The following is a 24,287-nucleotide window of genomic DNA, read 5'->3' as shown; positions in this document are numbered from 1 at the left end:
CAGCCCGGCACTGCTCGTCAGTGACAAGCGCCATTCCTCATTAGTTCACCATTTTCGCTGTCTGCCGTAATTATGGTGCCACCAAATTACCAGTGCATCACAGTTGGTATTGTAAATTAAGTCACAGTGTTACTTATAACAAATAAAATCTACTCAAATTTAAAAATGGAAAGGACAGGTCTTTAACATTCAATTTAGCATCAGCTCATTCTATATTACAAACGTGTAATGTTATTTTTTACTTGGGGCGGTACGTTGAAAAAAACCCATCAACCATAAATCCATCTGCTCATATATACCTTATCAACAGTTATTACACAACTTGTGGGAACATTCCAAAAAAATACAAATATTCTTGACGTCTAATGTGAAGGGCTTTTTCTCTACAGAAAGAATGTTAGACTAATAAATATTCCATGTTGTTTCAAGTTTTCTGGGGATAATGTCAGTAACAAAGTAGGTAAATTGCATGTTTTTCTACCTTTGTGGTAAGACTATCTTTTCTTCCCAAATTGCCATGATTGTGAGATTAGATAAAAAGCTAGGATAACACCTAAAATTTGAAATTGGGTTACCCTCTAATTCTGCCATGTAAATGCTTAACACTTTGCACCTAGGTGGTTTAAAAAGACTCGGCAACATCTAAGTTATCAAAGTGGTAACTAAGAACCCTTAAATCAAACCAATCCGATTGTCTAACTGAAGAGGTTATATTTACAGAAGAGTCCATATGAAGCCTAGAAAAAGGGCAACAGAAATCCAGTGTAGCTTTGGCATTGTCCAAAGGTGGCTGTCCTGACAAGGAGACTCAGATGTCCTCCTGACCATTTGGTCTCCTAGCAGAGTGGTGTGCACCAGATTATTACAGTTTAAGGATACTGGCCAGTGTACTGACCCAACTCCACCCATTTTGCTTCCAACTTCAACCAAACTTCTGATTCACTTTGTTCCCATGAGAACTGTGTTATAGGGATAATGTACTCATTATACCCAAATATCCAGGTCCTCTTCAAAGTCATTTACTCACTGCAAATAATCTGGGACCACAGTTTTACATCAAAAGATTGAGAAAATTTCAAAGTACTCTCCACAATGTCAGTCACTTGGGATCCATTAGCTTGTTAGGAAGGTAAGAAATATAGTCAAAGATGGGATACTATGAAACAAGATACGTTACCATGAAAGTCTTCGGGGGCGTGTTGAAATGAAGATTCTAGGCTGAAGAGTTTCCAATTAGCCTAGATTATACATCCAGTGTCTACAGAAAAACACGGCCTATCAATTTGTCTGAAGTTCCAAAGCAGCCACAAGAGGCTTTAGAAAGATGTACAGTAGCACATCAGTGGTCTTACTCGGTTTCACTTCAAATCCCACATGAAATTAGGTGCTTTAAAATAAACTATTGTAGATTATGAGCTGTATCTTTATGATACAACTAGCCTTCATTAATTGTGGTTATTATGTTCTATGAAGTCTCGCTAACAATCTATTGGCAAATATTGAATCATTGCTCTTAGGGGAAATAGGTACCTGTAAGCCAGCCACATTTTCATAATATCCTTGCTTTTGTGTGTTCCTGTTTAAAGACACCTTATTTAATATATAGTTAACCTTGAACGCCTAGCCAACAGCTCTGTAACTTATGCCTGAATGAAGCTTATCTACCTTCCCGAACTTAGGGACACCAGACAGCACCTAATCACTATGCTTAGGAGCAATTTAAACAGCACAATCACCAACAAACACAAAAATATCAAGAACATGGCAGTAGATAGACCTCAAAAAGGAGACTTGTTTATGGTATGAAAACTGAAAAAAGGTTAGCAGGCTTATTCGACTTCAGCTGGGAACGTGTTTCAACTCAAATTTTCAGTGCCATGTTGGCAAATGACTGTAAAGGCATGTAGATTTCTGGGCTATAAGTAACTTTTGCTGAGTAGATGAATTTGCAAATACATGATCAAGTGACCAATTGTACATTATTTTTTTTCCTAATTCCTACAAGCAGATCACAAAGGTCTACTTCACACTTTTGTTGGTTCCTCTCAACAGTCATGGAAAGTTTGCTACAAGAACAGATGGGGACGATAGATCTTCTCACATAAGAAGTCCCAACTATGCAGTGTATAAAGCAAGCTACCACCATCTATGCAAATCCTATCTGCTACTTTAAATTTTGGCATGTAAGTGTGGAATTTTATGGATACAGCTTCTAAGGTGTCTCAAACTAAAGTCTCTTCCTTTAAAGTCTCAAAGCTTGAACCATTCTGTATTCAAATTTGAAAAAGTGGTATATATTTTTCTGCCTTAAAGCATCGAAAAAGCTTTCATGGTGACTAAGAGAAATTGTTTTCATCTAAGTATTCTGTCAGCCTCTTAAGAGGGTGAGTCTATGGTCAGACAAAATAAAAAGAATTAGAATGCCTACTGGGTGTAGTATTTAAGCCATAGGGGTATGTGGGGGTTAACATGTACATCTTGAGTTTCAAGAGAAGCAGCTGAGGTGAAAAGCATTAAAAGCTTCATCATGCAGAGAAGCATGACACTGTCATAGTCATGGTTTTATCTGGATTATTTGCTCAAGAGCTGGTGTTGAAATAATTTTAGCACGGTCTTAGATATATCAGATGTGCAACTCAGAAAGCTTAACTTTGTTAGTAGTATATGTGGAGAATGGAATAGAAATTAAAACTAGACCATTCTCCAAAAGTGTATTCTAACTGCCAAGGGTATTTTTTTTCTAAATCCATCTTCTAGAGGTAGAACCCCAAAAACTGAATTTTCACAAGTACTTTAGGGGACAAGGTATTAGTTGATGATTGTGACTTAATTTCCTATCAAATTAAAGGTCTTTTCAAAACTAAGGCTTAAAACTAATCCTAACTTTAGGAGCCAGTGCTGTTACTGTTTTTCACGCCATATGATGAGGGGTTGAGCTAATTAACTTCCAGCTTAGAAACCTTACACTGGCATCATCTCAAAAAACGTTAAATACAGATATACCTTGGTTCAAGAATTCACATGGAAATCTAAATTCATACAACAAATTGGAGAAATTCTTGTGCCCCTTTTCCATACCCTTGAACTGCACCTTTTTCATGGAAGAAATTCTTCTGCCAATTCCAGCTTATCACCTATTTGTGCAAAACCAATTACAAAGAAATGAAATAGCATAACAGCACTGGGCACTGTTTAAGGAATTTTTATTAAAGCAAGAATTTTATAATCCAAATTACATTTCCTTGCTCAGTTATCAATTCTGTTATTTAAAACAGAAGTGACATTCTGAGCTATTCCACAGTAAAGAATTACAAAATTAAAGAAAGGAATGCTTTAAATTTTTGTACTTTGCTGAAAATTCTTTTTCCCAGGGTCTATAAAACATTAATTTGTTTTTATATTTTACTATTTTTTTGTGTTTTTTTTTGTTGTTTTTAAATCAATAAGTAATCTAGGACTAGCATTACGTTTGCTAGACCTGGCATTTGCTCGGTACATAAGGTTCAAAGTTTCCTTTCCTTTTTTTATTTATTTTATATTTTGCAATGTTTTTTTTCCATAATGTTTAAGTTTTTCGATGTTTAGATATTTTTCTTCGGTGAAGCACAAGTTTCTTTTCGTGGTCCCTGATCAATCTGTGAATGCAGGGAGAAAAAATGTAATCAAACTTGCCAAGAGGCTAGGATCATTATAATCATTACATAAAGTGACAGGGCTGCTAGTTATTACTACACTGGCAATCATACTACAATATGTAAACGTATCAAACATAACACTGCAAATTTAAAGTGTATAGCACGCAAATGGCCAAGTACCAACAACAAAACAAGATGACCAATACTGGCACCTGTCAGTAGCAAATTTAAAGCCCATGGCCAAATTCAGTCTGCAGCCTGTTTCTTGTAAAGTTTTATTGGCACCCGGACACAACTTTTCATTTATGTAATGTCTAGGAGTTCTTTCACACTAAAACTGTAATAATTACAACATAGACAACATGGCCCACAAATCCTTAAGTATTTCCTATCTGGTCCTTTACAGAAAAGCTTTGCCCAATCTCTGGTCTGGGCTACACAGCTCCATTACCCCATTTCTTGGAAGTAATGAAGGATAAGAGTGCAGGCCCTGGGCAACTGTCAGTATTGCAACCCAAGGAAAGGTATAAGCTATGAAAGTCCTGGCAGAGTAAGTACACAAAAAAGCCAAGCCCATTTAATACAAATTATAATACAAACGTTTGAAGGTGCTTGGATTTCAAAATTCAAGTCAAAACCAGGCTAACAGATAAAATTTTAGTTTCTATTTCTACTTCTTTTTGAAAAGTTAGCAATACAACATGTGTATTAATGGTAAAAGGAATTTCTGTAAAGTATGCTCAAACTGATAAAAACAAGCTTAAACCAATAAACCCAGGGAGGAACACTCACTTTAAACAGTTGGAACACCAGTGGCACTGTTAACTGCTTTCTGGGCAGCCTCTTTCGCTTGGTGGGCTTGTAGTACAGCTACAGCTTCATCAACCTAAAAAAACAACAAACTGGCTCTGAAAAGGAGTAACTAGAAGAATTTCAAATTCACAACAACATATAAATGTCCAACAAAGGCAAACTAAACTCCTTTCCTCATATGCAAGTGAAAGAACTGCTTTCAAAACAAAACAAAAGGGATGCCTGGGGTGGCTCAGTTGGTTAAGCGTCTGCCTTCCACTCAGGTCATGATCTCAGTGTCCTGGGATCAAGTCCCGCATCGGGCTCCCTGCTCAGCGGGGAGCCTGCTTATCGCTCTGCCTGCCGCTCCCCCCTGCTTGTGCTCTCTCTCTCTCTGATAAATAAATAAATAAAATCTTAAAAAAAAAAACAAAAACAAAACCATTTCAACTGTATCCATATCCTTTGGGGTTCCACTCCACCACTATTCTAGAATTATGAACCCTCTTGCGCTTCTTCCTCTCTCACCAAAACTGCCCCCAAAGTTGAGAAACAATGGCAAACATCTCTCTCCTCACAAACAGCAGCACAGAAGCTGGAGGGGAAACCAAGCTCTGTCTTTGCCTAGCTGTGTGAACACAGGGTACATTTTCAACCCCCAATTACTTGTTTCCCCATCTAGATTACAAAATGGGGATAACAGCACCATAGGTGGTGGTGACTAGAATTTATAAAACTCAGAACTGTACATGATTTATATAAAGCACTTAGTAATGTTCAAGTTTCTACAAAAAGCCCTGGAATACATAGTGTAAGAGGCTGTTAGATAAATGACAGATTTAAATTACTTTAGAACGGAGAGACTCTGGAGACTCAAGCATATGAAGAAGTTCTGAATTATCAATCTCCAACAACATGCCAGTGATTTTACCAGCAAGAGTAGGGTGCATGGCTTGAATGAGAGGAAAGAGCCGTTCACCTAGGAACAAAAACACAAAATTCCTTCAGTCAGAAGTGTAAAGGCATCCACCATTATTAGAACTAGGGAGAAGAACCTAACTTTTGTATATAGCAAACAGATGCTAACCCCAAACCCACCATTTTGATAGTTAAAAACTGATTAAGATCTACCACAAGGCAATGAAGTTAATTCTGTGCTTGATGTTTTTCATTTACTTCAAATTCCCTCCTCCAAAAATGTAGTGGGATCCATGGCAAATAATGCCCTATTATCCTAGTCATCAAAAGCCAAGTATTTAATTAAAAGCCTGGAACACTACTAAGAAGTTTAGCAGACATGCCAGTTCAGACCAATCCTGTAACCTTAGGCCTACTTTTGTACCTAAAAATGATAGCTAAGTATCTTCCCCATTTTCTAGTCTCTCTGTAACTGACTAGGTGGGACAAAGGCACTTACCCAACATTTGCTTTTGCTCTTGAGGAGGGGCAGATGCCAACATGGAAGCAGTCAAAGGCTCCTGACCTTGTACATGAACAGCAGGCTAGAAAAAAATAGGAATTTTCCTAAGTTTAAAGTACAGAAGTAGGGGTGTCTGGGTGGCTCAGTCAGGCATCCAACTCTTGATTTCAGCTCAGGACATGATCTCAGGGGGGTGAGATTGAGCTCTGTGTCAGGTTCCGTGCTCAGGAGGGAGTCTGTTTGGGATTTGCTCTCTCCCTCTCCCCACCTCAAATTGCTTTAAAAAATTCTTTTAAGTCCAGAAGTAATGGCACATACTCACTAGAAAAAAAAAAATCACTAAATGATGAAGACTGCACTCTAAACATGAATAGGAGAAGCTGAGTCCCTCAGAAGTACAGACCAAGGTAGTCTTTTCTACCCGGAGTATTCTTTTGAGCTCTATTTCTATTATGTTCATGACAGTTTGGGTCTCGGGGTCAAAAAAAAGAGGGTGAGCTAAACCTCACAAACTGTATTTCACCCTTTCTTCCTTACAACTATGCTTAACAAAGCTCTCAAAGCACACAAATAATTCAGGGTAAGGAATGCTGAATGCCTGTCTAATTCCCACAGTATAAGACATTTTTACATACAGTCAATTAATGGGACATCAATTAGCACAACGTTCTAGATAGCTTCAGCTCTCGTAATTGTCTTCAGCTCCTTTGACTGCAACCAAGGACTGCCATCTTTATACAGAAATTAAAGGCCTACCTGCTGCATGGTAACTTGTGGCTGTGCATTAAGATGCTGTTGAGGATTGCGAACTCCCGCAGCATACTTATACTGTGGAACGGTGCGGACAGCAGGTGCTGCCGCGGCAGCGGCCGCCGCAGGACGTGGCCCCATCGTCTGTGTTGATGTGTTAGCTACAAAATAAACACGGGGTTTTGTACTTTTACCTTGCTTTTTCAAACTGGAAATCAATTTTCACAGAAAGTGTTAAGGCTTACCAACACGCTGTGTCGACATGACTCGTGGAACCTGTGAAGAAGCTGGTCTCATGGTACTAAATGGTGGTCTAGGAGCGGCTGGGCGGATAGCACCGGGCATATTTTGGAATGCTACATTTAAAGATATGAGAACACACGTTAACTGGGAAAAAACGCACTGGAAGTGTTCAATGCTTTGTTGTAACAGCTGAGATTTGAACAAAGGAACGAAGAGTGACTAAATGCAAATATCGTGTTTTAAAGCTAAGTCTCTCACCTGCCATTTCCCCAGACTTCCCAGGCCAGAGAATGAATACGTAAAAAAACCATACATTCAGAAGAACAAGGACTTCTTACTCTCTGAACATGACACACACACCTGGCTCCAAGTGCTGCTGCAACAGAGCACCGGCCACAAGGCAAGGCTAAACATGCCAGGACTCTGACCCTCACACATGGAACAGGATTTTTTAAAACTACTGCCTAACCAAATACAAAATTAAGAGTTGGATCCATCCCCAAACTTAGAAAAGAAAATCAAACCAGCATGGAAATTACTGTCTCAATAAGAGAGGAAGGATGAGGCATTTTAGGATTCTTCTTAAAAAATACGAGGATCCTGGTGGGAGGAATAGGGTGGCTGGGTGACTGATAGACACTGGGGAGGGTGTGTGCTATGGTGAGTGCTGGGAATTGTGTAAGACTGTTGAATCACAGACCTGTACCTCTGAAACAAATAATACATTATATGTTAAAAAAAAAAAAAGATAGCAGGAAGGGAAAAATGAAGGGGGGAGAATTGGAGGGGGAGACAAAGCATGAGAGATGATGGACTCAGAAACAAACTGAGGGTTCTAGAGGGGAGGGGAGTGGGAGGATGGGTTAGCCTGGTGATGCGTATTAAAGAGGGCACGTACTGCATGGAGCACTGGGTGTTATATGCAAACAATGAATCATGGAAAACTACATCAAAAACTAATGATGTAATGTATGGTGATTAACATAATAAAAAAAGGAAAAAAAATACTACGATCCCCAAAATGAACACCCATAAGCCTAAGTTACGAAAAGCAACAGTTAATATACTGTTGAAATATAACAGTATATCACATATTTTTAGTCCAAATAATTCACAACCTTAATTAAAAACAAAAGGCTTACGATGAGGTCTGGCACCCTGAGCAGTCCAGCGAGGACTTGGTCTTAGTTGAGCAATTTGGCTAGGAGGATAGTATGCAGCACGGTTCTGAGTCTGTAGAAAGCAAACAGACGTATCATGTAATGAAAAAAAGCAATATTGCAGCTAGCTATATACTCTGAGAACATTCAGCAAGTCCTTACACTCAAAGCATTTTTTCAAGCTTAATCACAATTCACATGTTTCAATCTTAGGCCTTTATGGAGGGCACAGACACTAAAAATGACCAAAACTGAAAACCTGTATAAGGTTTTTATTCTCTTCTGAAACATACCTGTGGGATAGCTGCCATGAAGTAACCTGAAGGAGGTGCTGGCTGGTAGGGGTTGATTACAGGATTGGGCACAGCTCTTACACTTGCCATTCTCTGCATATACTGGTTAGTGAGGTGAGCCTGGCGCTCTTCTTTGCGCTGAGCTAAAGCTACATACAAGGGCTTGGTGGCCACAATTCTACCATTCATTTCTGTAACTGCTTTTGTGGCTTCTTCTGGGGAGGAGAAACATACAAAACCAAACCCTTTGCTGCGACCACCCTCCATCATAACCTATTAAAAGACAAAAAAAAAAGTTAATTCAATGACAGAATGAGGCTCTGAGAGCATTACTATTAACAATTCAGCTACTGACTCAAATAAGTAAACACTGTTAATGCTTTCATTTTTTTCCACAATTTTTCCTTAATACCTAAATATTAAGGGCAAGCTATACACACGCATCTCAGCCAAGCAAGAGAAAGTAAAGAGGTAGACAGACATAAGACAGCAAATGTGCTAAGATTTTAGATTGTCAACAGAATATTAAGGTTTAAGTAATCTGAATGATACAACCAAGGCCCCTACTAAAATTTTAGCAATTCAAGTTGACAAGGTGCTTTACTATTCTTTAGTGGGGAAGGGGGAGCAGCTGAATCTTAGAACATCCACATTTCAAAATAAAAATTTCACATTCAAGACCAAAAGGGCCATAAATATTGGCCAGGAGGAAGCTTTCAAATACTGAAAAGATCTTCTAAAGGATCAATGACGAGATGCAAAGAACTCCTCACTAGCCCTGCAATATACATAAGCATGTTCTACAACTACATTCAACGGTATATGGTAGCACAGGACAAACAGGAAACAGTCCAATGACCTCACTTATAAGTGGAATCAAAACACAACACCAAAAACCAAAAAGAAAACTGAGCTCATGGTTGCTGGAGGCAGAGGGAGGTGAGCAGGGGAAATCAATTAAAAAGTACAAACTCCCAGCTATAAATTAAATCCTGGGAATGCAATTTTGTTAACTATGTATAGTGATGGATTATGATCATTTCACAACATATACAACACAAACCTCATTATGTTATACACCTGAATATGTCAATTGTACCTAAAACTAGACCCTAAAACATACCCACCCATGCAGTTATGGGAATTTAGTGTGTTAAAGTTAACATTTTAAAATAACACAGAAAAAATGGACTTTACATTATACAGTATACAGTACATTGAGACAACCGAGAATTAAGTCACATTTCTCATTCATATCACACTGAAAAATCAAATTGCCAAACAGATTCTGAATCTGAACATAAAATGCAAAAATATGGGGAAAGATGACAAAAAACTCCCGAAGTCCTAAGTTAAAGACTGGGAGAGAATATTTGCAATTGAAAAAAAAGGCTGACATAAAATCTCTCCAATCAATAAAAAGACAACCAATCTAATATAAAAATATGCAAACAGGCAGAAGTAGTCAACATATAAAAGGCAGGTCCACCACTGGAAAAGATGTATACCACTTTCTACTAAATTGACAAGACTAGCAGGAATTTGTCCAGCCTTCTGGGACAATTTGGTTGTATCATTTTTAAATATACCCACTAACCAGCTATTTTAATTCTAGAACTTTAGAAAAACTGGCATTTTTGCAAAGATATGTTTATTAGAATGGTGGGTCTAACAGTGGAAACACACAAAGCAACCCAAATGTTTATCAATATAGGTTACAGTAAAATAAGTTACGGTATATCTATATAATGAATACTAGCACCTTAGGGGGGGAAAAAAAAAGCCTGAAATGAATATATGTATCTAGACCTACTGTTAAGTAAAACTGCAAGTCACAGAATCTGTATAGTACGATCCTGGTCTTCTAAAAATTGTTTATACATCTACAAAGAGCATTTGGACAAACATGAAAGATTATCTGGGAAGGACACCCAAATGGGAGATATGGGAAATCACCTTTCACTTTTTACCTTTCTGCTTTGATATTTTTTCTCAGCAAGCATTACTAACACAGGACCTCTTCCTCCAGAATAAACTCTTGCCAAATTTTCACATCCTTGCCACCAAGGTGTGATATTATGATCCAAAAAGGACTTTAAAATCTGATGCACAATATTCAACTTCAACAACTTTCAGGGAACACACTAAGGGTAAAGACACCCAGGAGTAAATTCTAGCAATACTCCAAGTACTCAAAAGCATAGGCTAAAACACAAGGTAACCCCATCTCTTCATTTTTATTTGTATTCATCTAGCATGCCCCTAACATTTCCTATCACAGAAGCTTCCTTAATCAAGTTGCCAGGAAAAGATGAGTAGGAAGATCAGCCACGAGGTCATTCCGGAGCACTGAATTTTAATTTTTCCTGTACTCTTGAGAATCTGAAGTTTTAGACACCCTACCATACCCCAAAATACATATGCACAAAGCTTTACATACAGAGAATTCTTGGACCATGGACGTCAGAAAAAAACACCTGAACAGAGGTTCTTAAATCAAAATCCCAGAATTCAGAATAGAATCATACTACTGTAATTCTTCATTTTTGATTTCAAGTGAAAGAAAATCTATCTTTACTGCTAGGGGACTTAAAAGTTTGACTCCCCAGAATGAATTGTGTAAGTGAATATAAATTTGCCCGATAACAATTATAGTTCCGTAATAAATTGCCACTTTTAACCAGGAAAATAGTTGAAAAGAGTAGAACAATGCATATTATGTGAGGATCAATCACTAACTATGGTCAACGAATGCAGCCTTCCTCAGGAAGAATTCAGAACTCATCCCCTGCAAAAAATAAACCACCAAGGCTACAACATCTACTTCAAATTTGAATGTCTGTGAGCAATGAGGCAAAAACTTGATTTCCAGAAAAGGAAGGAAAAAAAAAAGACTGACTTTTTTGGAAGAAAAAAAACAAACCAATGTGAGTATTCATTTTACAAAATAAGAAAAATACTCTGGCATATTAATGTGAAATTTACATATGCATTATCAATGGGCATGAATATTCCCCAAATCTTAAAATACCATACGCTTTACCTTTGCACTAGTGATTGTACCAAAAGGAGAAAACTCTTTCCGGAGACGTTCATCATCAATACCATCATCAAGATTTTTCACATAAAGGTTAACACCCTAAAAAAAAGAAAAAGAAACTGTAGAAAAAGAAAAAGAAAACCACAGTGGTACTTAAGCACACTTCCTAGTATTTTTATCCCATGTTTCTTCTCCTTACCCCCTCACAAACCCTCCAGTTACCTGGCAGTAACTGAAATGAACGTAAAATAGGTTTCCTCATCCCTGTCTTATTTTGCTTGTCAATTAAAAATGAACCTGGTATCTGGTGATCCTATCTTGCTTCATCTGTTCAAATTTGCGTTTAAGTTCCGTCTGCCGTTCCACTTTTTTCTGAGCTCGACCAACGTAAATTTGTTTTCCATTGAGCTCCTTTCCATTCATCTCATCCACAGCCTTATAGAAATCACAGAAATTTTAATTACTAACTTGCAGTAGAGAAATTCATTTATCAAGAAATTGTGTTAGGTTACGAATGCTGAACATGGACCCTTCATAAAAACTTGGCTTCAATGTTTTGGGAATATAAATTCCCAATTTATACCCCCAAAACTAATACACAAAATGCAAGTAGGTCAAAAGAATACATGTAAGATAGCCAACGTAATGCATGTACACTTCAGTATGAGGGCAAGGAAACCTATCATCTCCCTTATAAAATACAGGAAATTCATACTATCTTTAGTTAGTATATTTGAGTCTTACTTTCTGTGCATCTTCATGCCTTTCGAAGCTTACAAATCCAAAACCTTTGGATTTTCCACTTTCATCAGTCATTACTTTCACACTTAAGGCAGGTCCTAAAAAAATTTTTTTAAATGATTCAAAGGTATTCCACACAACATTTAGTTTATACATTTTAAATTTCGACACACAAAAACAAAGCCATGAAAAAAATAAAAATTAAAAAATAGTTTCTTCAAAGACCTTGTATTTCTACTAAGAAGCTAAGTACTCTATTTCCTGAAACACTTCTCCCTCCATTTAAGGAGGTACATGTGTTAGACCATTGTGAAGGATGAAATTTTATTCTTAGTGCAAAACAGATTTGCTTTTTTTTAGCCAACAATTTAATTTTTTGACATCAGAATTAAGAAATAAGATTTTCTTAACCCTTGGCCCATTTGACTTTCAATTGAGAGTGGAGGGAATACAGGGTTTGACCCTTGGCAAAACACAGTATTACTTGGAGGAAGTAGCACATATTTGAAGACACATGCCCCAATCCTCCCAAGTGAAAAAGACACTTAACTGAGGTGGGTATTATCTCAGGTAGGTGGGGCCAGAAAAGGTTAAAAAGCATATTTCATTACAAAGAATATGGAAGATATATGGGCACAGATAGTTTCTTTTGAATGTACCTCTAGTCCTAAAGCTGTACTTCCAATCTCTATGAGAAATAGCCAAAAAAATATTTGACAAATTTACATATTGGTGGTCACCTCACATAGCATTACTCATTTGGGATCATTGATTAACAATATTCAACTTTAGAAACAGCTTCTAATTAAAAAAGACAGATGAAATATACAACCAGTCACTAAAGAGAATTTGGAGTAAGATGCAAGACACAATTTATCTTGGGTGAAAGGGCAAGTTTTTTGCCCAAAGAGTGGCGGGTTCAATGTGGCATGCCAGATCGGCAATAAGGTATTAGATTTTCTAATTCTGTATCATTTGAGGTGCTCAAAAAAAAAAAAAAAAGCCACCTACTTAATAAGTTCAACAAATGATAAGGGAAAAGCAAATCACCTGCAAAAGCGTTCAATTTAAAGTTCATCTTCTAATCAGTTACAGCTATCTAAAGTGAGGCTGCTTACACTTCACGGATTTAAAATTTAATTAAGTTAATTTGAAATGCAAGAAACAAATTAAGATCCCGTGGATTCAGAAGGCCATCCCAAGGAGATATCACGGGAATCAGGATCTCTGGCTTTGTCTTTGAATGTCATTGTTTCAAATTGCTCAAACATGAGGTTTTTAAGACTGGCCAAATACCCTAAAGCTGGCCAGCTTTCCTGTCCCATAACTAAAGACTGCATTCCAACCCAAGTTGGCTGTGTCATGTGCATGCCTCTGATGGGATGGGATCTTTAAGTGCATAAATCCAGCCCAATTTTTTACTGTAGCATAACCTTTTAAAATCTGTTCCAATTAGGCAGTCACACCTTACTGTGCTAATACAACACTATTAACCTTTATTTATATACTACTTTGTAGTATAATGGACTATCAGTAGTTTAATCCAGATAATGACAATTATTTTTAAATACCGTATTAAGTTCATTTCATTCACTTTAGTATAAAGTATTAGCCAAAACTAATGTTGAGCAATTACTCAGAACTTTGAGTGTAAAAATTTAATTCAGACACATTACCAAACTTGCCAAAGAGATCCTTAAGGCGCTCATCATCCATATCTTCTCCAAAATTCTTGATGTAAACATTGGTGAACTCTTTTGCCCTAGCTCCGAGTTCTGCTTCTCGTTCTTTACGAGACTTAAATCGTCCAACAAATCTAATAAAATATGTAAGGACTATAAAATTAGGTTCTATTTTATTAAGTTCAGATTAATTAAGCCTGATGGTTGATTTTGTAACTGTTACTGATAATTTCAGAATCTCGAATAAAGAGCACAGTAAAAACAAGTGCCTGAAGTGAAAAAATGGAAGCATAAAATAAGAACAAACCTCTTAACTACAAGAAAAAAGGAAGCATTTTTCTTCATACACACTTCCCTCCCTTCCTTCTAGCAACCCAGGGTTAAAGAGATCATGCCTATCAATATAAATGAGGGGGAGTAACACACGAACCATGCCAAGGAAAAGACATAAAAGCTTTCATCGTTGCTATTTCAAAGTGGCCCTTGCACATCGTTTGTGATCTCCTAAAATGGAAATTTAAACTTCTGAATTCTGTACTCTTAATACATAACAGCTTGGCAAATTTTCTCTGCAGCATTATCAACTAAATGTTTTAAAAATTTAGTTTTCCCCTAATATAAAAGTAGTACATGTCATTAAAGACTATTGTAATAGACAATAAAGTAAAAAACCATCTTCCATGATACCACCCAAATCATGACCAACTTTTCCTAAGTCTTTTTGTTTTAATGCAGATACCTGTGATTTTATTCCTTAACCTTCCCCACCCCACCCATACTGTGGTGCTTCTCCATGCTATTAGCTTTACAAACGTTCTCAATAAGAACATACTATTCCATTGTGGGTATCACAACTTTATGCTTTTGTTAATAATGCTGGAACTTAATGAGCCTTTCTGTTATATGTTCTTACGATAGAGTCGCAGAAATCATGATAGTTCAAAAGGCATAGAAATGACCTTAAGTTTATATATACAAACTGTTTTCCAAAAGGGTTATACTATTTTATACTCAAAACAGCAATAAGTTAAGTCTTTATTTAATAATCTAGACCCCCACCAATGCTGGACATTCTTCCCCGTCCCCAAACACATTGATAGACAAACTGTAAGATATTTTCATCTTCTAATATTAACGATGCTCAATATTTCTCTCAAAGATGTACTATTAAAAAAAAAAAAGGATGTACTACTTCTAACAATTAGCATTTGTAAACATTGTTCACATTGAGGAACTGCTGGTTTCTTACACTTATTTGAGTTCTTTACACATTACAGTCTTTCCTTAATCATGCAGTGACACAAAATTCAAATAGGTAACACCATGTGCGTAATGATCCCTCCATGTACAGATTGACCACAGCACTTAATGAAGTGATTTATAAGAACCACACCTTAAGAGTGATGCAGTGGAGTTGTAAGAAAAACCAATCCCAACTCAGATATTTTATAAGATGACCTTACAGCTGAATTTGTCTAGATAATTAAACAAAATCCACTGGCACTAACGATAAAAAATTTTAGATTTCTTTGGGCTCATAAAATCTTAATTTTATAACCTGCAGCAGAAAGTCTCATAGGTTTTATCAGTGCCATTATATAAAAAGTTTGCAACTTTAAAAAAAAAGTTTATCTCAGGATAGATTAATGATGAAGATTTCTGGTTTAATTCTACTTTACTTTTAAATGGGTGAAGGAAGGTGAAAAGGTAAAACAAACAACAAGTCCATCAATAAATTGTAGTAGTGGGATGCCTGGGTGGCTCAGTCGGTTAAGCGTCTGCCTTCGGCTCAGGTCATGATCCCAGCATCCTGGGATCAAGTCCCACATCGGGCTCTTTGCTTGGCAGAGAGCCTACTTCTCTCTCTACCTGCTCTGCCTGCCGCTCCCCCCGCTTGTGCTCTGACAAAAAAATAAATAAAATCTTAAAATAAATAAATAAATAAATTGTAGTAGTATGGCCAAGTAAAGAGCCAACTTAGATTCTGAATTTAGACCACTGGGTTTATATCCCAGCTCATCTGTTGAACCATCATGTAAATACATTTAGCCTCAGTTTCCTCAAATATAAAATGGGTCAATGACTACGTCAGGAATTATGATTAAAAGTTTCTGTCTATAGATTCCTAGTTTTTCAACTATGCACTTATTTTGAAAAAGCTTTGTATCTCAGTATACTTATCTTCTTTTTCTTTTTCACTTGAATGTTGACCAATTGTATTAATTCACTGTTATTCGTATGTTACAACAAACAAGGAGAAAACACAATGATAAAATCTACCAAGATGTGGTTTATTATTTTCACTCCAGCTGAATCTCTTTAACAGCACAAATGTATTAACTTGTAAAATGAATTGGACTATTAAAAACAGATTTGAAATATGATTAACTATTTATACTTACACTTTGCGATCATTTAGAAGCATCCCATTCATTTTTTCAATAGCTCTTTCAGCTGCTTCCTGTGTCTCAAAATGTACAAATCCATAACCTTTGGAACCATTTTCATCACAAACCACCTAGGGAAAAATGGATACCAATTTTTCATTACTTGCTATTGATTCAGCATTTTTTCCAGTGTTCAGAGAGAACTTGTCAGCCTCCTAGCCTGGGTATTTGGGAAATAAAACTACCATTAACAGACAGCATGGTGGCTCTTTTAAGGAATAAACTACAAGAAGGTAAAACACTGTAAATGTTTACCTGTCACATTTTTGCTTACCTTACATGAAAGGATGTTACCAAAAGCAGAAAATGTATCATACAGTGCTTTATTATCAATGGATTTGTCCAAATTTTTAATGAATATGTTGCCCACTCCACTTTTGCGAAGTGATGGATCACGCTGAGACCACATGATGCGTACTGGCTTGCCCTTTATAACATCAAAATTCATGGTGTCCAAAGCACGCTCCGCTGCAAGAAAGACATGTTCGGAGTATTACTTCAAAACATTTATAGGCCACTAAAAATTATATAAATTATTATGGGGAAAGTGGTTGGGCACACAGTCCCTCTACCTCTTTAAATTTCAAGATTGCTGGACCTTACCTCACACTAGTCTAGATTTAAATTGTATAATACTAAAAAAGACAATTACCAGAAACCTCAAACTTCCCATGTTAACAGATGACATATCACCAATGTATTTCTGAAACATCTTTTCCTTTAACTATCATAAATTTAAAATCTCCTTTTGGTTCCTAGTCAACATAAAATCAAGATACCCCTTCACATACAATTTGCTTAATGAGCAATATAAAAGATATTAAGTAATTGTAAATTATCCAGACTTAAGAGCTTTTAGATTTTAAGCATTTTAACTTCTTCCCTTATTACTTGTCAAAATCAATCTTTTCATTGCTTACCATAGCCAATATTCTACAAAAATTAGTCCATTTAAAAATAAATAGATAAAAGTCCCTGGATTTTGGGAGCTGGGTGATTTCAGTGACTCATGGCACAACTTCCTATTACTATGTAAAAAAAAAAAGAAAGATGATATCCATTCGGATCAAGATTTTAATCAGGCCCTCAAAAATTTAATGTGAGGTTGGGCATACTTAGCTGTATAATAAATACAGAAATTTTGCAGTACCAGGTCTATATAATATTCACAATTCACTCATTAAAGCTTTCTTGACATATAAAACCACTTTTTTCTTCAGTCATTGATTTACTTAAGAACTGATCAGTTAATCAATTATTTCTGCACAGTGCTAGAAAATTTCAAAATCTACCCTATGATTTCAGGGTCTATGAAGGATTGAATTATGTGCATCTCTACCATGAAGCACTTATTAAATAATTTGAGACTTTCCATGGAAAAATATATTCTTAAGTAAAAAACATTAGGTCTAAGAGGGAAAAAGCATAGTCCATTTGAAGCCCTGAAACACCAATATCCAAAAATTCCATGCCAATGTAACTGTAAAGTTATTGAGAGGACAAATTTTCCGGCCACTTCTTTTTATAAATGAAAGCTCCAGTTTCTAGAAGATAGTGACAATCAGCTGTCAGCTCATTATCAACTGACCACACCTACTCAGCTCCCCTAGTTTTTTAGCTGACTTTGCCCGAGCGTCTTTTGAATGAGTCACCTCTTCCTGTAAATTGGAAACTGGTCACTTTCAGGAGCTAGTCTACGCGTCCATCAATGTTACAGTAAATAGGTAAAGAGAAAACCACTGAAAAAAGTATTTGGCAAGACGGTAATTTGTACATATAGAAACCAAACAAATCTAATATGAAAAAAATGCTATCTTCTTTTGAGCAGTTACAGAACTGGTCTACTGGTATAGACTGAGAATACATACAGTGTACTGTAACCATGGTAACCTGAAGTTCAACTTTTCAAATCACAAGAAATTTTAAAAATTGGGTTTTGTTTTAAAATTGTTAAGCTTTCTTGGAAAGAATAACAGCCACTTCCAAAAGTTACATTTTATGGTCTTTAGGATTTGTTCAAGTTTTCTGTCAACTTCAGATTATGATTACCTGTCCCAAAGTTATCTTCCCTAATCTTTAGCTTTCATTCAGCAGTAAATCTCATCCAGAGTTGGGAAAAATTGTTATGGAGTGACATCTGGAGCCACTGCTTACAGAGCAAAAGGGCAGGAAACCTGCAGTGCAGTTTTACAACTTCTGGCTCTGTGTCACTCAACAGTAGTATGCCTACCCCAAATCTTGATATTAACTTTACCTAGTGAAATGCTATCATTAAGTAACTTCAGTTCTACTGAACTAGAATTAAGTTCGAGTGAACTTAATTAAAAATTTAAAAGTAAATTCCTTATATTCTATGTTAGTTGACATGTATTCAAGCAGCTTGGGGGAAAAAAGCAAAATTGGGCCATAAAATTGAGTGAATCTGACTTTTGGAAGTCAACTGATCCAAATACAAAAGAAAATCCTGGCAACTCATCACGCCACATTATCTGTTTGCCAAATTTTGTTTTTCGTGAACTGTTTAACTTCAAAATAAAAAGATAAGGTTAGCCACATTTTTTCCTCCATGAATTTCAAACTTACTGTTATTTTGTTCAATTCCCCATGATGTACGGATTTTCTCGACCACTTTAAAAATTAAAGAAACCTTTACTACTTGAATGCCATTAAGTATAATGGTCCAGTCCACCCTACACTCGGAAGTTTGCAGCCAAAATTGGTGAATACGTTTTTTTTAAGGAAAACCTCTCAAAAGCACAGAACTATTTGAGAAGGGAAAAAATATTCTGAATTACCAGTATTACGAATCTAATTTGGATAAAAAAACTGAAATAATCTACACTGCCTGAGAAAACAGTGTATTTCAAAAGGGTCATCCTCCACATCCTCTGCTCCCACCACCCTGTTACTATTAGTGAGAAACGCCTGAACTCGGGGAAAACCCCAAATGCGCGTCTCACTGGTAATTTACATTTCTAGAGCCATCGGTTCCTGACAAGTTATTAAGAATGCAATCAGAAACCTGAGGACCACCACATCACCAAATTAACTTTATTCTAAGGCCCTGTGGCTCCCCCAGGCGATTGGGCCAGTAGCAGAAACAGGCCTCGGGCCTGTGAGGTTACAGGGTTCAACACGTGGTATTTTTCGAGCACCGAATCGCACTTCCTCCGCGTCCTGGGGCGCCGGCAAGAGCCCGGGGTGGTGCGAGCGCCTCCACCTATTACCAGAGAAAGGGGCTCGGCTCCCGACGCCCCAGAATCCCGCGGCTACTGGCGGGAGCGCGGTGTAAGCACCCAATCTCACCCACCCTGCCGGCGCGTCATCACCCTAAAGTTTGAGAGCGGCTGAGGCCGAGAAAATGGTCGCAGAGGAGGAAGTGGCCAGGCGTGCGGCTGCCGGCAGCGCGGCTCCCCGCGGGCACGGGGAGCAGGGGTCCCGGCGCCTGAGCCTCTCCCCGCCGGCCCTCAGGGGGTGACATGCCCTCCCGCCCCCTCCCCGGGGCCCGCCGGCCTAGCCCGCCCGCCGCCGCCTGCGCCTCATGGCCGCCCGCCCGCCCGCCCGCCGGGCCCGGCTCTCACCGTCCGCCGGCTGCTGGAAGTTCACATACGCGTAGCCCAAGGAGCGGCGGGTGATCATGTCCCTGCAGACCCGGATGGAGAGGATGGGCCCGGCCGGGCTGAACTTCTCGTAGAGCATCGCCTCGGTCACGTCGGGGTGTAGGTCCCCCACGTAGAGCGAGGCCATGGGGTAGCTGGGGGCGCTGGGGTTCATCTCGGCACGGCTGCCCGCAGGGCCACAGGCCGCGACCTTTCCGTGAGAGGAGGAGAGCGAGTGCTGGGGCCGGGGGCCGGAGCCGGGGGGAGGGGAGCGGGGGCAAGCGCAGAGGGACAAAAATCAACCGGAATCGAAAACTACTCAACGGCCGCAGAACGGGGTCGATCGGCTGCCGCTAGCTGCTGGCTGTTGGCTGCCGGCTGGGAAGCGAGGGTGGCGGTGTCGGGTCCGGGCAGCGGGAAGGCCTCGGTCTCTTGGTTCCTTCTTGGAGCTGCTGCGGGGCCGCGGGCGGGCGGGCGGGTCGGTCTCGGCTGCTTCACCGGGTTATTTTATAAAAGAGGAAAAAAAAAAATAAAAGTCTCCGGCGGGGGAGACGCGGATTTTTTGTAAATTTTTTTGGGTTTTTTAAAAGATTTTTTTAGATTTTTTTTGGATTTTTTTAATAATAAATGTGTGTTCCGAGCCCGGAGCACACACTCCGCACTCTCAGCACTAACCGCCGGGGAGAAGGGGAAGCACCGCCTCCTGCACCCTCTACTTATACCCCCCGCCGCACTCGCCCCGCCCCCGCGCGTCTGACGCCAGGGCCCTACGCGAGCGTCAGCGCCGGAGGAGGAGGAGAAAAGGAGGCGAGGGGGAGGAGGGAAGAGAAAACAGGAGGAGGAAAGAGCAGAGAGGAAGGGAGAGGTGGCGGCGGCGGCTGCTGCGGGTGTGGGGGTGGGGCTGGGGCGGAGGGGCGGGGCTTCTGCGCACGCGCCGCGGCCGGGGGCGGGGCCTGCGCTGCATAGGGCTCGTGGGGGAGGGGAGGGCTGGCTCGCGGGTGGATCTCAGAGGAGTCGGGTGGGACGGCCTCTCCTTCCACACACCCCGCCCCCACCTCCACCCCGGAGAAGCGTTAACCCGTCACCGCGGCGGTGGGCGGTGCGCGGGGCTTCCGGGTTCCTAGGCGCTAACCACCCCCCACGTGCACGGCCGCCCGGGCCTCTTCCCGCCACGGCCAGCCCTGCTCCACTCGTCCCCGTCCCGGAGGGACCCAGGCCACCGGTGGGCCGGCGTGGTCCCCTCCAGGCCCAGTTTCCGAAACGTGCGTGAAAGGAACCGGCGCTGGCTCCCTTTTCTCCTACCCGGACCGCACTACGACTCCCAGCAGGCAGCGCCGCCACGCGCGTCGGCCGCAGAAGCGGTGCCTGCTGGGAGCTGGAGTCCCCAACGGCCGCGGCGCTCGCTGACCCCAACTGGCCGCGGGTCCTGGCAGCCCGCTCGGGAGCCCCAACCGTCCTGGCGCTGCACCCCGGTAGCCGCCCCGCGGTGCTTCCAATAGAGGGAGGGAGGGGAAGGTGGGCTTCTCGTCTGCTCGTTTCCGAGCCCTGCACTCCCTTCGGTCTCCACCGGACGCTGTCGTTAGTCAAAGTGGCTTTAATTTGGGAAAGCTGTTTCGGGGTCTTTGTCCGCTTCCTTTTTTAAAGTATCGTGATCACTGTTAACTTAAGCTGCTAGGTTGGAATCTTTGATTCGTGCTGTTTCTACTTGAGATTTCTTTGAGGTAGAAAACAGGACTCAAGAAATATGAGTGTTTTTCCTTTAAAGTATGAGTCTCACAGTCGTACATAGCACCACAGAACTGCAAGCAGGCAAAATTAGGAATAGATTCAATGCAGGATTACAAATGTTTAAAACAATTTTATACATTAGTTGTGGACTTCAATAGAAATTCTAAATTTAGTAAATTGATGGCCGTTGAAAAAATACCAGTTTATCGGAATGACATTAAGTCAACATACAAATCCCCACTTTAAAGTAGTAATGTACTTTACAGTTTTTAAAGCACTTGCATAAACATCCTATCATTTGTTCCCTACAGCAATCTTGTGTGGGTGGTGGAGTACGTAATAATGATTTTATTTTACAGTCTCAAGTTTTATTTACAGTCTCAAGCTAAATGATTGCCCAATTCATTCTTTAATTCAATGAACTTTAATGCATGCCAGATACATTGCCAGGTGTGGATTGGGTGCTTTATTGTCATTTAATTAAAATTTAAACCAGCAGAATCCCACATAAGTGCTATTTTGCCCCCATCTTGGTAGGAAAAAGATAATACTTTTGAAAAACATACTGCCTCATGAGCTTTATTAGGCAAAAGAGCAAAACTTTGGATTGTGCGTTAGGAAGACACATCTATTACTAAATGATAAATCACCACTCTATTAGAACTCTGTGGTTAAAAATCAATCCATCAATATATTTACTGAATGCCTACCAAGTGGAGAGTACTGTAAGTAAGGAAGATAAATGACAGAAAAAAATTCCTGTCCTCAAGAGGCTTATGATGAGCTCTCTGGTAATCATAAATATCAGCATTAATATCAGTACAATCAACATCCAATCCTAGCATTTTATCTGGCTGTGACGATTTTCTATTAGATTCTATATTTTCTTAAAAAATAAGAGAGTGGAAATTCCATTATTATAGTTTGAAAGAAAACTATTTCATTTTCATATTTTTACTAAGTTACTAAAACAGCTAATAGAAAACAGGTAAAAGAAGAGGTGTACTCAATAAAGGAGAGTGAAGGGAGATCAACTCCAATAACTTGGAAATTAGACTACAGCAAGAATTAAAACTATCCATCAAAAAAGCCGAAATCTTGGGTGCCTGGGTGGCTCAGTCGTTAAGCGTCTGCCTTCAGCTCAGGTCATGATCCCAGGGTCCTGGGATTGAGTCCCACATCGGGCTCCCTGCTCCGCAGGAAGCCTGCTTCTCCCTCTCCCACTCCCCCTGCTTGTGTTCTGCTCTTGCTATGTCTCTCTCTGTCAAATAAATAAATAAAATCTTAAAAAAAAAAAAAATCTGAAATCTTGCCATTTGCAACGACGTGGATGGAACTAGAGGGTATTATGCTAAGCGAAATAAGTCAGTCAGAGAAAGACATGTATCATATGATCTCACTGACATGAGGAATTCTTAATCTCAGGAATCAAACAGGGTTGCTGGAGTGGTGGGGGGTGGGAGGGATGGGGTGGCTGGGTGACAGACATTGGGGAGGGTATGTGCTATGGTGAGCGCTGTGAATTGTGTAAGACTGATGACTCACAGACTTGTACCTCTGAAACAAGTAATACATTATATGTAAAAAAAAAAAAAAAAGATAGTAGGAAGGGAAAAATGAAGGGGGGGAGAATTGGAGGGGGAGACGAACCATGAGAGACCATGGACTCTGAGAAACAAACTGAGGGTTCTCAAGAGGAGGGGGTGGAGGGTTGGGTTAGCCTGGTGATGGGTATTAAAAAGGGCATATATTGAATGGAGCACTGGGTGTTATATGCAAACAATGAATCATGGAACACTACATCAAAAACTAATGATGTGGGCGCCTGGGTGGCTCAGTCGTTAAGCGTCTGCCTTCGGCTCAGGTCATGATCCCAGGGTCCTGGGATCGAATCCCACATCGGGCTCCTTGCTCTGCGGGAAGCCTGCTTCTCCCTCTCCCACTCCCCCTGCTTGTGTTCCCTCTCAGGCTGTGTCTCTCTCTGTCAAATAAATAAATAAATTCTTAAAAAAAACCAAAAAACTAATGATGTAATATATGGTGATTAACATAACATCATAAAATAAAATCTAAAAAAAAGAATTAAAACTATCCAAAGCCATACATAATTTCTAAGATTATCCAGGGGCTCTTACCTATATTTCTGGTGGAGGAAGATGAGGGTACAGTTTGGTGGACCTCACTAAAGAATGAATGTAAATAACAAAGATCAGAAAAATGGTCTGCTTGGAGTCTAGAAAATTTTGTCAGAGAACAAGAGTCTGACAAGAGTGGAATTTGTCTAGGTTGGGTTTGAGTACCTCAGTCATTAGAAAGGGCTCACTCTCTGGTTTCACTAGAGCCTGGATTAAGTAACTCTCAAAAGACTTCTCTTTGTCATAAAGCCATTTTGAACAAGCAACTTCCTAATTGATAAGTCCAATTAACAGTTGAGCCTCCAGGGCACTCTGACATAGGAAATGGACACCCTAGATGGTAGACAGAAGTATTCTAGTCACTGGAAAAAATATATCAATTCTTTGTGGCTTAATACTGTGGGAAGGAAGCTGGTCAATCAGGACTTCTGTGCAGCCCCTTTCTCTTAGATTAGAAACCTGTTTTTCTGATCAAAACTCAAACTTTCCCTTAATGACCTCTTCCTTCCCAATTCACTTTTTTCACAACCAAACTTCATATTTCCATTTCTTGTCTCTCCTTAATTCTTCAACCCACTGTGATAGGTCTCCCACTCCACCTCTACTCAAACTGCCCTGCCAA

The 24,287-nt window shown here is 39.6% G+C and overlaps 1 protein-coding gene across 2 annotated transcripts; it reads right to left on the bottom strand.

Moving 5' to 3' along the window:
* Positions 1–3,186: 3,186 nt before the first annotated feature.
* PABPC1 (poly(A) binding protein cytoplasmic 1) lies at positions 3,187–20,484 on the bottom strand. Of its 2 annotated transcripts, none has more exons than XM_054512529.2 (15): positions 19,785–20,484; positions 16,478–16,671; positions 16,159–16,274; positions 13,751–13,890; positions 12,078–12,172; positions 11,631–11,768; positions 11,337–11,432; positions 8,294–8,566; positions 7,983–8,073; positions 6,843–6,953; positions 6,604–6,758; positions 5,845–5,929; positions 5,276–5,406; positions 4,428–4,521; positions 3,187–3,635 (listed from the first exon to the last, which is right to left on the bottom strand). In XM_054512529.2, the coding sequence occupies exons 1-14, from the start codon at positions 19,975–19,977 to the stop codon at positions 4,429–4,431; spliced, it is 1,911 nt and encodes a 636-aa protein (XP_054368504.1). In that variant the 5' UTR covers positions 19,978–20,484; the 3' UTR covers positions 3,187–3,635; position 4,428. The 2 variants fall into 2 exon arrangements, with proteins under 2 accessions (XP_054368504.1, XP_045752107.1); XM_045896151.3 differs by having other exon boundaries at positions 13,760–13,890.
* Positions 20,485–24,287: the final 3,803 nt, after the last annotated feature.

Source organism: Mirounga angustirostris, unplaced genomic scaffold, assembly GCF_029215605.1.
Source record: "Mirounga angustirostris isolate CCGP_5_RB_7025 unplaced genomic scaffold, mMirAng1.0.hap1 SCAF_4, whole genome shotgun sequence".
NCBI lineage: Eukaryota > Metazoa > Chordata > Mammalia > Carnivora > Phocidae > Mirounga > Mirounga angustirostris.
Note: the sequence above shows the minus strand (reverse complement) of the source record. Positions and strands in the feature narration are given on the sequence as shown.